At 40.9% G+C, this 14,829-nt stretch overlaps 1 protein-coding gene across 1 annotated transcript; it reads right to left on the bottom strand.

Annotated features, from left to right (window-relative positions):
• Nucleotides 1-4,333: 4,333 nt before the first annotated feature.
• LOC149303910 (vomeronasal type-2 receptor 26-like) lies at nt 4,334-11,633 on the bottom strand. Its single transcript, XM_089480867.1, has 5 exons — nt 11,349-11,633; nt 8,727-9,575; nt 7,622-7,849; nt 6,045-6,171; nt 4,334-5,235 (listed from the first exon to the last, which is right to left on the bottom strand). Exons 1-5 carry the CDS (start codon nt 11,475-11,477, stop codon nt 4,334-4,336), a joined length of 2,235 nt encoding a protein of 744 aa, XP_089336993.1. The 5' UTR covers nt 11,478-11,633.
• Nucleotides 11,634-14,829: the final 3,196 nt, after the last annotated feature.

The following is a 14,829-nucleotide window of genomic DNA, read 5'->3' as shown; positions in this document are numbered from 1 at the left end:
ATGTAAGGCACATGGGAGTCACAATGAATCCTGGGTACTAGTGGCCTGACTTTTGAAACAGGTGTGAAGAAAATGGTTAGGAGGAGGCTGCCCATTGGACAATCCACTATGGCGCTATATTCTAATATCCGTGTTCCCATTAATTACACTGGCTTAGTAAAGTGGTGTCTCTTATATAAATAGGGTTGCCATACCTGAGGACCTCCAAACCGGGACAAATGTAGGACAAGGTTTGAAAATGTAGGACTTTTTAAAAATTTCCTGGACAGGAAATTAAAAAAAAAGGTCCTACATTTTCAAACCTTGTCCTCCTCCTTCTCCTCCTGGCTTGGGAGAAAGCCTTGGCCTGCTCCCAGGCCGGGAAGAGGCGCGGGGGCCACTTGGCATCGCGGCGATTGCCACAGTGCCGAACAGCCTCCTCCTCCTCCCAGCTTGGACGAAAGCCTTGGCCTGCACCCAGGCCGGGAAGAGGCGCGGGGGCCGCTTGGAATCACTGTGATTGCTGCGGTGCCAAGTGGCCTCCTCCTCCTCCCCGGCCTCGCTGAGCTCTGACCACGGAGAGCGCTCCCAGGCCTCAGCGAAGCCTTGGAGGACCCCGCGGTGCACGCAGGGGGGAAGTGGCCGTGGGTGGTGCCATCCCAGTCTTGGCGCCAAACCGGACTGGGACCGGGATGGCACCGCCCAAAGCGGGATTGCCCCGCCTACAGGCGGGATATGGCATCCCTATATGTAAAATGGCAAAATCAAGATTTGCTTTTTAAAATTTATATTTTTTAAAATATTTTCAAGATGGGGATGGTTGAATCCATAAAGAAATAAACTGTGGATATGGATGGCTGGTTGATTTTGGCCTTCTCAGTCAGAGAGCTCTGTTGCCACACCAAACTACAAATCCCAAGATTCCATAGGATGGAGGCATGGCAATTAAAATGGTATAAAACTTCATGAATTCTGCAGACAGTAGTCTGAGAGTAGAGGAAGTGGGTGAACCTTCCTCTGAAGTAACAGGGTGGGGTTTTGTGGGTAGGATATACATTGCAGTGTTAAAGCCTAAAGTGAAGCAAGATACAGGAAAGAAGAGAAGAGAAGATCAAAGGGGTGCACAGAGGGACCCAGACAAATAGGTACAAAGTGAAGTAAAATGGAAGAAAGGAGATGTGGTTTGGAAGTTTCCCCTTATTTTCCTCTACATTATCCCTTATATGAGAGAGAGAGAGAGAGAGAGAGAGGTGATGTCTAAGTTGCTGTGCATGACAAAATATTGTTATTTCTGTTTTTGGTGTAGTTGTTGTTACTATTGCTGCTATTCCCATGTAACTGACTTAAAACAATGTTGTTTTCTCTGGAGGAAAATGCTGGGCCTTGATAGGTGGGTTATCAACAGGGCTGGAAGTGCCTCCCACTTTCTAACCGCAATGGGGCATGATCCCTAGGATCTGATGTTTCTCTGCAGTATGTAACTGACTAGCCTTTCTTCATGGGGAGATTTTAACAACCTGCAAGAGAAGCTATGGAGACTGATTCCACAGATTACCCCTTCCCATCATGAAGACTCTACAGAACTTACTTGCCAGCCTGGGAAATCCACCTCCCCCAAATGTGTCTTCTAGGTGCTCACTTAGGCTGAATATCCCTTGGTGTCTTATACACTGGCTCTTCAAGTGTGGCCCATTTAAGGGAAGCATCCAGTCCAAGCCACCAGTGCAATGTATATGTTGGGGGGTGGGGTGTCTAAGCCCCCTTTCAATAAGTATGCCTGTGACAGAGTCACTGGGAAGACCTGGGTTCCTGATACATAATCGTGGTTTGTTGGGCTGTCGGGAAACTACAGGGGAAGAAATAGATATAAAAGGCAAGAGTAAGTGACAGTGAGAGCATTTTTAAGAGGATGATGATGATGATGATGATTTGTACCCTGCCTCTCCAACAAGATCGAGGCGGCTTACATCAATAAAATTCATACAATTAAAATAGAATAAAATTCCATACTCCCCCTCCCTCCTTAACTCCTTATCAACAACAGTAAGTACAAACATAACAATAACTAGAATGAAATATCATTATGATCATTAAAACGATTACTAAAACAACAAATGGGGCAGTCAATGGGATAGTCAATAGGATGGTCTGTGTCAGCAGGGGGGACTGAGATAATTCTTCTGGGAAGGCCTGTTGGAAGAGATATATCATGAAAGCCTTTTTCAAGTTGTCAAGTTGGTAATATGTAGGATCTCCTCCGGAAGGCCATTCCATAATTTGGAAGTGACAGATGAAGAGGTCCTCTGGGTAACCGCAGACAGCCTGGTCTCTGTTGACTGCAATAAATTATTTCCAGAGGACCTAAGTGCGCAGGGCGGATTATACAGAAGAAGGCAATTCTGGCAGATAGGCTGGACCCAAGCCATGAAGGGCTTTAAAGGTCATCACCAACATCTTGTACTGTGCTGGGAAGTTAATAGGCAGTCAGTGAAGAGATTTTAAAATCAGTGTTATATGGTCTCCTCTCGATCTCGCAGTGATCAATCTGGCTGCCATGTTTTGGACTAATTGACATTTCTGAACTAGGCACAAGGGTAGCTCCATGTAGAGTGCATATTTTAAGAGAGATGAAGGGAGCTGAGGGAAGGTTTGAGTTCAGGTGAGGTTCTTGAGTGAGAATGAGGGTCAGATAAGGAATCTGACTGGGCTGAAAGAAAGTCAGAAAGGTATTCTGACAAGTAGAGAAACTGGAGGAAGAGACAAAGGGTCTCAGTACAGTCAGATAAGGATACTGACTGGGAGGGAAAGTGTATTGGAGGTTTTGAAGAGGGAACTGTGAAAAATCTGCAACTGTGAACCTACCTATGCTCCTTTCTTTCAATAAAGTTACCATTTATTTGTAATTAAAGAAGCCTCTGCCTGAGTGAAATTTAGACCATAGAGCCACAGACGAACATGCTACCTAGGATATTAAACTTATAAGAGGAAGACACTGGGGACCCTAGGCCTTATACATTTAGGGAAAGTGTACAAAGGGTGCAAGCAGGACAGGTGTCATTGAGGTGGGGCCTTTTATAAGGGAGAGGTAAAAGGTAACCTCAAGGCATATACAGAGGACCATGTCACAATGCCAACCAGGGAACTGGATCCCAAATTCCCATGTGGTCCAGAAGCATTCCAACTAAAGCCTACAATGACAACTTTATCACACAACTCTTATTCTCACCTCAGTCCTGCCACAATCATTTTATTTAAGGAACAGAAAGTCACTAGACTTGGGTTTTCTTTCTGATCACACCTCTCTTCAACAGTGTGATGAGAGCCATGACAGTCCCACACATTGTGTTTTTCATTCCCCCTTAACACCACCTTCCTGCTCCATGCCCTACCCAGCATGGTTTACTTTTATTTATATATTTTTAAAAATTGTAACACAATTCTGGAGTAATGGGAACATGATTTAGTTTTTTAAAAAGAAAAAGGAGAAGAAAAGAAAAGAAAGTGAGGAGCAAAGGAAAAAAACAAGACACCTAGAAATAGCAAGTGGCAGCATGTTTGGCTTCTTATTGATGGATTTTCCCATGAATGAAAGGATGCCCTTGGACAGCACTTCAGAGACACAATAGCAACAGATCAGAAACATGATTGTGCAATAGGTAACGCTGAAGGTGCTATTCTCTTGCTACAATTACCATTTAAAACCTGCATGAGATAGTCTTCAACTTCCAAGTTGGGAGGCTGGCAGATTGAAACCAAAGAAGCAATTGATAACTCAGGGAGATTTGTGCAATCCATCCCAACCTTGCCCTTATATTGGCTTTATAAAAACCCCAAGTATCATGATGTACTGTTTCTATCCTTACCCTCAAAGTACAGTCAGCCCTTCTTATACACGGATTTTTTATACACGGATTTAAGCATACACGGTTTGAAAATGTTCCAAAAAAGTATAAATTTACCTTGATTTTCCATTTTTTATAAGGGACACCATTTTGCTATGTCATTATATTTAATGGGACTTGAGCATACACGGATTTTGTTATACACGGGGGATCTTGGAACCAAACCCCAGCGTATAACAAGGGTCCACTGTAACACATATATGCGCTAGTACTCTGCAGCAGCCACATAGCAATTCTCCAATTGCCTAAACTATCTGTATTTTTACCCAGTTATAATATTGAAGTGGAGAAATGAAAGAAATGGTGTTTAAAATATATGACGATGGTTATTCATTAAATTTGCAACCTTGAACTATTTTTGAACACTTCTGTATCAGTTCCTCTTATTTAAAAAGAATCAGGAATATTAAAGAGGCCATGCCTAAAATATAACAGAGAACTTTGCCGAATTGTCACTTCTTTTTCCTGATCAGCTGCTCTCTTGTATTCAGCTCAGGTCTCCATAAAATAATGTAGCATTTAGGGAAGAACATGCAAGACAGTAAGCCAAAAGTTGAAACCAAGATAGAGAAGACTTCCACAGCCACCATGTATTTCCCTTTAGTGCTCAGGTAACTTGGGACAAAGGAAATCCAAACGCTGCAGAACACCAACATGCTGAAGGTGATCAGCTTGGCTTCATTGAAACTGTCTGGCAACTGTCTGGCAAAGAATGCAATAGTGAAACTGGTGAAAGACAGAAGTCCCATGAAGCCCAGGACAAGGTAGAACATGTGGTCTGAGCCCTCATTGCATTGCAGTATAATCTCTGCTGGCTGAGAGTGACTGTCAACCTCTGGAAATGGTGGAGAAGTTGTCAGCCACACTGCACCAATGCCTATTTGAATGAGAGAGCAAAAAAGAATGACCAATATTGCCAGCTTCATCCCTACATATTGCCTAATTTTGTTCCCTGGCTTTGTAGCCATAAAGGCCAGCACAACAATGATGGTTTTGGCCAACATGCAAGAAATGGCAATGGTGAAAATGTTACCAAAGACTGTTTGCCGGAGTATGCAGGAGACTTTTGTAGGTTTTCCAAGGAAAAGAAAGGAGCACAGAAAACAGAGCAACAGTGAAGTGAGCAGAACACAGGTGACACACCAGTTGTTGGCTTTAACTATGGGAGTGATCCTGTGAATAATGAAAATCCCCATTATCACAATGATGATTGTGCAAAGGAAAAGAGCAGAGGAAGCCAAGGTTGCTCCTAGGGGTTCTGTGTAGGACAAGTAAGTAACCACTTTTGGGATGCATTGATTTCTCCTTTTATTTGGATGTTGATCTTCTGGACACTTTTCACATTCATTTGCATCTGAAATCAATAACAAAACTCATAATATTAGCAAAATACACATGTATTCAGAAGCACCATTTTTTCATGATTAGACATTATGATCTTTGGAATAGCGGTATATAAATAAAACATATTATTATTATTATTATTATTATTATTATTATTATTCAGTTTCTTTCTCATCAAAGAGCCTTATGGATGTGTTCACACATAGTCCCTTCATTTCTGGTTCTGAATTTATCTGCAACTACTTATATTGTTGTTGTTTAAATTACTCTTATAATGCCCATTTTGAATGCATTTTTGAGGACAGAAATGGGGAGGATGTGATATCCTCAGTTAGGTCCCAGATCCAATCTAAAATCACTCAAGTTTCCCCCCACTATAATCGAGAGGTAAGAAAATCTCAAATTAGCAAACCATTTGATATACAAAGCAAAGAGGATCAAGTGGAGACTATTATACTTTGGCCACATCATGAGAAAGCATGAATCACTAGAAAAAAGAGTAATGCCAGGAAAGGTAGAGGATAGAAGAAAGAGAGGAAGACCCCCAATGCAGTTGGATAGAGTCAATCGGGGGAGTTATGGGCAAGGGCTTGCAGGATTTGGGCAAGGCAGTGGAAGATAGGGATTCTTGGAGATGTCTCATCCACAGGGTCGCCATGAGTCGGAAATGACTTGATGGCAGCTAACAACAACAAAAATTTTATTAAGCCATTGTATATAACAGGACTTAAACATCTATGGATTTTGCTATCTACAGGGGGGCCTGGGAACCAAAGCCCCGCAGACACCAAGATCCCACTGTACAACTCTTTTTCTTACCATAGTGTATGGAAATCCTTCCAGCAGCACAATAAATGCAGTCATAACAACATATGTGGTTCCCCTGCTGAACAATCCTGCTGTATCCAGGATGGCATTTCTCAACACATCTAGCCTTGGGTAGCACCTAAATGAAAGCAAAAAGTTGGATTCTAAAGCCCATGGTGTAATCATATCTTTATCATGATATTCAGCATGGAAATGAACTCACTTTCTTCAAGGTTATCATTTCCAGCTTGAGTTGCTTTAGTCTAGGTATGTAGCCATTAATTCTCAGCCATGGTAGGAAACGTATTTGGAGCACCTGTTAGAACTCCTTTCAAAAGAGAGATGTGCTTTAAAATATGTTGAATCCTCCTCTGAGCTGGCAAAGAACTACTAAATTTCCCAGGTAATATTTTGGATTCATGCCTTTTTGATTCTACTGGATAGTGGTGATATTAAGAAACTGCTAGGGAAAGTACAATGGATGGAGGGAAAGTATATTAACTGATACACTTTGGTTTTAACTGACATTATGTGCTATGTTTTGATCTGTCACAGTTCTGTGACTCAATCCATGGAGAAAGGTGGGTAATTAACAACAGCAACAACTACAAATACAACAATATTAATAGAAGATTCATGAGGAATTTCTTTGTCCTCAATCACATTCACACACATCATGATGTTAAACTTCCCATTCTCTTCATTCTTATAGGGCTTGTCAACACAGGCCATTTCAATCAGTTTTCCCCTGGCTCCAGTATGATCTTTCTTCACAGCATAGAGCCAACAGGCTTTGAATACATAATCATGGGATGGCTTTTATATGGGGTGCTTGTTATGTGGAGTGATTATGGTAGTTTTTAACGTATGTAATTTTATATTGTTCTTATTTGATGTTTTTAATTCTTTTTATTCTAAAGTCTTTATTTATGAGGCACCTCTTATGAGGCAAGAAAGCAAACAAACAATTCAACTCCACATTGAATCTGAACCATCTCACCATTAAACAGATTTAAAATCATTTCTTTTTGCTCCAGTTTTTCCAGAAAAATCCAGAGCACTCCAGAGTGATGCCAGGGGACTGTTTACAAATGGGTCCTGCTACACTGCTCCTTATTGCCGCCACTGGCACATGTCACTCCCTCTGAGGGAAGGTATGTGATTGACGCTGGGTGTCTCACTTTCAACCTCAGAGAGAGTGACCCATGGGAGTGGTGGTAGCAGTGGGAGGCATAGTGGGATGCATGTTTAAGTAGCCACTCAGCATCACACTCGAATGGACAGGTAATGCAGGGAATTTGAGCAGCTTCGGGACCAGAATACTTTGAGATCAGCCAGTGTAGATCCACCCTTAGTGTTCCATGGAAAGTAATGGGAGTAATATTATGTTTTCTAACTTGGAAGGAAAACTCAAGTCTGAAAGGTGGATAGTTTTCTCATAACTTACAAAGATGCTTCAACATATTTTGAGCGCCTATTAATCTTTGAGGGGCAAAGATTATCTCTAGATGGTATCCGATTTTGAATACTAGAGAACCTGGAAAATATCACATCTTTTAAAGTTTTATTTTTATAAAAAACATCCTCACCCCTTCAAATTTGTGATTCCACACAATATTGCTTCCATTGATGGTGAACCTTTTGCCTATGGGAGCCTGTGGGTCCATTCTTCCAACTCGGACTTTCTGGAAAGATTGATTAGGGAATATGACCAAGTTGATAATGTCAAAAGCAGATGCCAGGTCTCCATTCTCATCAAAAGATATTTCCTCCCCAGCACTGTTATTAAAACGGATGTATCTCAGAAGTGAGTGAAGCTGAATTAGAAAAAAATGGTTGATAAATTTGGTTAACTGTCAGAAAAGGGGATTTGAATCAGTCAATTTCAATCAAAAGGGAAGTCTATCTATCTATCTATCTATCTATCTATCTATCATCTTTCTATCTATCTAATTACCTTTCACCTAGTGCAGAAACTACTAAAATGAAATACATATCAAACAAATCAGATATACCAGTTAAAACATGCAAATATGTATCCTATTAAAATTAAGCAGTGGATTAAAACAGTTGTGAAGTGCTTAAAAGAGCTTCATACATTTCCCGACCAAATGTAATTGGATGGTTTGTCCCTTCAATCGTTTCCTTATAGCTTAGAATTCTCACTCTCTCTCTCTCTTAAAAAAAAATAGGAATTCCTAACATGTGCAAAGCACAGCTACTACCCTAAGCTTTGGTGCATGACAAAACAAAGTTGACATGGAGTGAGAGATTAGATTTCCTGCATGGCAGGGGGTTGGACTGGATGGCCCTTGTGGTCTCTTCCAACTCTATGATTCTATGGTTCATTACCTCTCCACATGCCATTGTCACACTGGAGAAATCTGTATCTCCCTCTGGAAGGAAAACATGATAGCATCTGGAGAAGCAAGGAGAAAGCTGATTATCTCTTCCTGCCGGTACTGGAGCTGAGAGCTTGATCCCAGGATCTGCAATATTGACTCTGCCTTCCATCCTTTTGTAGGTCGGTAAAATGAGTACCCAGCTTGTTGGAGGCAAATAGTTAACAGACTGTAAACTGCTTGGAAAGTGCTCAGTTCACTGATAAGTGGGATAGAAATGTACATGCTATTGCTATTGTTACCCTGTATCACTTAAGCAATGTATCACTCTTCCTAAGAAATATTAACTTACCTTCCAGGGCTGAACATTCAGAATGTTCCACTTCTCTTCAGTAACTAGTGCTTTCTGCTTGGCCCGCAATGAATATGTGGCATGAAGAGCATGAGCTACAGCATAGACAGCATTGTAGATATTGTAGCTCTGGCCAGACAGCTGCATTTCAAACACAGCTCCAGAGAGGGTCCCTAACCTCTCTTCACCTGTGCAATTGCTTGCATTTGGGTAATTCAGGTTATATTGAGGGAATGAACAGGTAAATGCACTAAACCAAAATTCATGTATGTTATGAATCTTTGACTGAAATGGATTTATGTTCTGCTGAAACTCCTGGAATCCTGGCACCACATTGGTGTGGAGGGCAAAGGACAAGGTGCCATTGAAGGATTTTTCTGTGAACCTTGCCCTAGAGAAAACAGTTGTGACATCCCACTGAGCAGTTGTGATCCAAACTCTCTCCATGGGCAGATTTTCATAATGTTCAAAAATTGCTAATATCATCCGTAAACCTTCCATAGACTGAGCATGTCCAAAGACTAGGATCACATTAATTTTGTTTGACTGGAGAACATGGAGAACTACAGACAGTTTTTCCCTAGTATTTGGTGTGTAATCTGTAACTGCAGGCATCGTTTGGGTTAAAGAAATACAAATATCTCTCCCCTGGATGCTGGCACTGAAGGTTCGAAGAAATCTTTCACCGCTTGCATCTTCTGGAATGAGGAGGCCTATCCAATTCCACCCAAAATATTCAAGGAGCTGAATAATGCCAGAATTCTGAGAGGTTTCATCTGGAACCATCCGGAGGAAATAAGGAAACTGAGTTTTATCACTTAGAACAGGATCAAAAGATCCACTGCTGATCTGAAAAAGGATTTTAAAAAACAACAACTGAGAAACATAATTCTTTGTTTGAACAAAACTGTTCTTTTGCTAGATGTTAGTGTGTCATCTCAGAGGAACGTTTAGTCCAGGGACCCAGAGTGGTGTATTGATTTTAGTGTTGGACTATAGCTGTAGAGATAAGGGCTTGAATCCTTGCTTTGCCATGGATTGTGTGACCTTTGGCAAGTCACATTCTCTCAGCCTCAGAAGAAAGCAAAGGTAAACCCCCTGAAACAAATCTTGCCAAGAAAACCTAGTGATAGACTTTGGTTTGTAATAAGTCGGAAATGTCTTAAAAGTGCATAGTGTCCTCTCAAACAATCCTCATTGTCTGAAGCTGGAAAATATTTGCAGAATACCTGGAAATTTAATTGCATAGATATACAATAGTTTCGGGGGAAATAATCACACCCCCACGTTCGTGTCCTTTCCTTCTCTTGTCTGAAAACAGTAATGGACCCATCACTGGTTATTAACGGTAGTTCCTAAGTTAGCAAGAATTACAAGTAACATATCTAACCACTAGAGGGGTTGTGATTACACACATTACAATTTGATAACATCTATCAGTCTTGTTTCTCTGTACTTTCAGTCTTGAGTTTCACAAACCAAAGTCTTATTCCTTTCCCTGAGTAATTACTTTTGTCCATATTTAAAGGTAATTATAAGAACTTTAAATATAAATGTATAATTTGTTTCCATTTTGCTATTACTGAGTTGGAGATAGCACAGAACCTGAAAACAGGTTGCTTGCCCAAGAAGAACTCCTGGTGAAGTGTCTGGAAAACCTTATTAATGGAAAAGGTATCGGACAGGATCAATAGCCCCACTTTATGTCACACTCCTTTTGAGGAGAAATGGTTACCCCTTTTGACTCTTGTTAATTCTTTAGAACAGTCTCCTCTGCCACCGTCTCAACATTTGAACTTATGGAATGTTTTCTTCACCCATTGGCTCCATGATATATATTCATGCATTATTAACTTTCCTCAATGGATTATGATTTTAATAAATTAAAGGAAGGGGGGAATATGATCAGCCAGAAGAACCATTTACTATTTTGACCCAGATGTTCTCCCTGTCACTTTTCATATTGCAGTTTGGACTATAGCCCCAGAGTTAATTCTCGGATCAGAGGTTATGAATAGGAAATGTAGTTTCATATGAATAGAAAATGCTTCTGCTAAGGGTCTTAATGGGAATTAGTTCTATGCCAGGCTGATGAGAAATTTCCTCTCTTTAAACTACTATGCTATGAATTCAGGTCAAAGCAGAAACCAAGCCAGTGAGGAGACACTGCGGTAATTTCACTAAGACTAGTTCATAGCTATGGTGAAGTCAAACAGACACAAGACTATTAAGTGAGCAGCCATAAAGATTGTACAGAGCATTTCAAATTTGCAAATTATGAACTGGATATTGATAGGAGATGGAGATGGAACATCTCAACATTTCCTGTTTCCTGAAATCTACACCAAGGCATAATGTAGGAATATACCGGTTGTTATTGTTTTTGTGTGCCTTCAAGTCCTTTCTGACTTATGGCAATTCTAAGGTGAAACTCTTATTAGGTTTTCTTGTCAAGAATTATTCAGAGGAGGTTTGTGAATGGCTTCTCCTAAAGCTGAGATCATGTGACTTGTCCAAAGTGACCAGTGGGTTTCATGATGAAGCGGAGAATTGAACCCTGGTCTCCAGAGTTTTAGTCCAACACTGAGATCACTACACCACACTGGCTCTCTATGAAGAAACCTGTGGAATTTTGTAGATATTTAAGATGTTGGCCATCTGGAGAGAATTCTGGGAGCTGAACCCAGTGATGAAGGCCTTGAGTCTCTTGTCCCAGACACACTTGTAATTCGGGAAATTCATTTGCTCCATGAACAGAAGGATCAGCGTGGATTCAATGGCTCTCCAGGAACTAAATCCATTGTTATCTATTTTTGATCCCAATGTGATGTTGGGTAACAACTTGTGATTCTCGTTGATCTCATGAATGGCAAAAGCAAAGGCAAGAACAAGCTGGTAGTTCTTAGGTAATATCCTGCATTGAGAAATATGGTACATGTTACATGATTGAATCAGGTGCATTTTACTTACAACTGTGAATTAAACATACACAGGATATAGCAGAAGAAGGTGGATATCAACCCAAATTTCTTTCATGGATCAAGCATGAGTGAGGAGGAATCTGCAAATCTAGTGGTCCCATTGTATGGCATCTGAGAAATCCTTTGTTTTGTAAAAGTTCCCTTATGTGAAACTTCAGAAACAAATGAAAAGGCATGATTTTGCTGGAGTCATTTTTGTATTCATTAAGGACCACTCACCATTTCTTTCATGAGTCAAGCACTAAATGAATTCTCGTGGCTTTATTGTTTCCATCACTTGTATCACTGAGAACTTGGCAATATAATCATTGATGCTGGAAAATATATATTAATGAGACTGAGAATGATGATGTAGCAATATTTAAAGCTACTGCATGAAATGGAATGAATGTTTTCATACTACTTTCCCTGAGCTCTAGTATAAAACTGTGTACATAGCACAAGCATGATACTTCTGTCCAGATCCTGGATGTCCCCCCCGACCCCACGATGTAGAATTGTGGTACGTGCCATTCCCCAAATACAGAACATTGTCTCAGTGGAAGCTGGAGCATCACTATTTTGACATGCCGTTATCTGTCTACTGGGCTGAGCTAACTCTGGTTGTTTGATTAGGGAAGGTGACTTGATCTGGTAGAATCAAGCCACTGATTCAGGTTCACATGAGTTCTCATGCATCACTTGAGTTCACCTGCATGCCCCAACTCAGTAATAGAATAACAAAAATTTTGAGTTGGGTGATACCACATCCCTTGTGCATAAATACACAATTAAGTGACATCTGAAAGATGCCCATCTGACCTCTGTTATACCTCCAAAGTTCAGATGCCAGTCATGTAGGCCTCATGACTGGTCCTTGAATCTGGCACCTGGCTTCTCTGCATTGGAAAGCATTGTCTCTGGCACGGTGTGAAACCCCTAACTCTAGTTCGTGATACAAGTGATACAATATTTATATTTAAATATTCAAATATAAAGTGGGCTTTTGGTGTCCTCTGGGCTTTTGCTCCAGAGCCCTTAGTGAACACCAAAATCTATGGATGCTCAAGTATCATTATATACAATGGCATAGTAAAATGATATCCTTTATATAAAAAGGCCAAATCAAGGTTTGCTTTTTGTATTTGTGTGTGTGTGTGTGTGTGTGTGTGTGTGAAGTTTCCTGTCGATGATTGACTCAGTGGATTCAGAATCTTTGGATACAGAGGACTGACTTTACTATAACAAGCTAGGAGCTCTAGTCACCCAAAGAAATATTAGCATATCCAAAATAGCTATAAATTTGATTATACCATACAATAATAAAAACAAAACTTACTTGAATAAAATTAGACTAATTCAAAGACCCTCTTCAATCCCTTGTATTCTAAGAGCTACTTACAATGCTGTGTAGGTGGAACTATCTGCTTCCTGAAAGTTGTTTAATGACATTTTATTGAATGCAAAGGACACAATTTCCCCAATGAGAATATCTTCTTTAAAGGGAAGGACATTGCATTGAATTTGTGGCTGCCAGTTGCAAATGGAGCTCAAACTCTTGCTGAAGGTATCAGGCAAGAAGAAAAGGAGGCAGAACCAAATGTCCGCCAGTGGCTTTGCGTGTTGCATCCAGCCCCATCTGGGTCCATGCATTTTCACCAACACACAATGACTGTGATTCATGCAGTATCCAGCTCCAGAAAACCAAAGGCTCCAAATTAATCTCTGGCACTCAGTGATGAGGCATCTCAGTTAAAGAGGGTGCCTTACTATCTGAAAGAGACATTGTATTAAAAGGATCTTTTATAGACAGCGTGAAGCCTAAGAGAATTATTGTAGCAAGCTGTCTTTGATGAGCTGTCACAATTCCACAGACATTCCAGGTCAAGCACAACAATCGTGATAATTATGGGGCAAATAATTATCATTCAGAAAGTTCATGCACAACTGGAAAAAAACAACAACAAGTGTGATCCCAGGAGTAGTAAAGTCCCATGAGAGTAGTTCCTCCATGACAGCAGAAAAACAAGATATATACTGAATGGACAAAGAAAGGACATGTGGATCACAGTGAATCCTGGGTAATAGTGGCCTGACATTTGAAACAGGTGCAAAGAAAATTGTTAGGAAAAGGCTGCCCATTGGACAATCCAGACTCACTATGGAGCCACATTCTAAAGCAACACAATGAGATCATCAAATCTTTAGCATGCCAATTCTGCATATGACCCTTAAAGCAAAGTAAGGAACTTCTGTGCTGTGATCCTTTCCATTTCCCTGCAGCCTCTTCCCTCCTCTATTTCTCATAAATCACTTCAGTTTTCTGAAAGCCTCACTGCCAGACATGTGGGGCAATGGGATAGTTGGGTGACTGAACCCTGCTGAATAAGGAAGAGCTCATAATCTTTTCCCTGTGCGGAGTCGAAGGCTTTCATGGCCGGCATCTATAGTTTTTTGTGTTGCTTCGGGCTATGTAGCCATGTTCTAGAAGGGTTTCTTCCTGTGCATTTCCCTGTGAATTGCTCTCCTACCTTTAAAATTAGCTACTCCTCATTTTTGCCATTCCCTTCGTTGATCCTAATGGATACCCTCCAACATTTCACAGATTAAAAACTGGGACACATGTGGCCAACCAACATAATGATGAAGTGACAGACCTGGTATGTGTGTGTTTTTGTGTATGTGAAAGAGAGATGTGGTGAGAGAGGATGATCTGAACAAGGAAGTATGTCTTCAGCGGCATCTACACTACAGAATTAATGCAGTTTGATATTATTTTAGTTGTGATGGCTCCATGCTATGTAAAGGGCAATGTGGAAAGGGCACCATAGCAGTTGACACCATTGCTTTTTTTCACTCCTTTGATGCTGCATCATCTTGATGCAGTGCCAGAGGAACGCAGTGATGCCACCCACTCTGCTGCACCGCGCGGGATCACACTGGCATGGCTCAGGGTCAGGGCATGTGTCATGCAGCTGCCATTCCCCCACTCCACCCCGATGCCAGCCTTCATGTCTGGTCTATACAGCCTTTAAGTCTCCAGTTGTATTTACAGTGCAGAAATAATGCAGTTTGACATTACTTTAACTGTGATGGCTCTGTGCTCTGGAATTCTGAGATTTGCAGCTTTGTGAGATAAAGTG

Source organism: Sceloporus occidentalis, unplaced genomic scaffold, assembly GCF_023333645.1.
Source record: "Sceloporus occidentalis isolate IW3139 unplaced genomic scaffold, rSceOcc1.0.p SCAF_14, whole genome shotgun sequence".
NCBI classification, from domain to species: domain Eukaryota; kingdom Metazoa; phylum Chordata; class Lepidosauria; order Squamata; family Phrynosomatidae; genus Sceloporus; species Sceloporus occidentalis.
This window is presented reverse-complemented; position numbering and strand designations above follow the sequence as displayed.

Bases quoted from the DNA above. Each gene is read 5' to 3' on its own strand.
- LOC149303910 (XM_089480867.1), bottom strand. From the start codon at position 11,477: ATGGAGCAAATGAATTTCCCGAATTACAAGTGTGTCTGGGACAAGAGA. The intron at 9,576-11,348 runs GTTTCTTCATAG...ATCCTTTTTCAG, and splicing joins ATATCTACAAAATTCCACAG to ATCAGCAGTGGATCTTTTGA. The intron at 5,236-6,044 runs GTAAGAAAAAGA...TATTGATTTCAG, and splicing joins AAGGATTTCCATACACTATG to ATGCAAATGAATGTGAAAAG.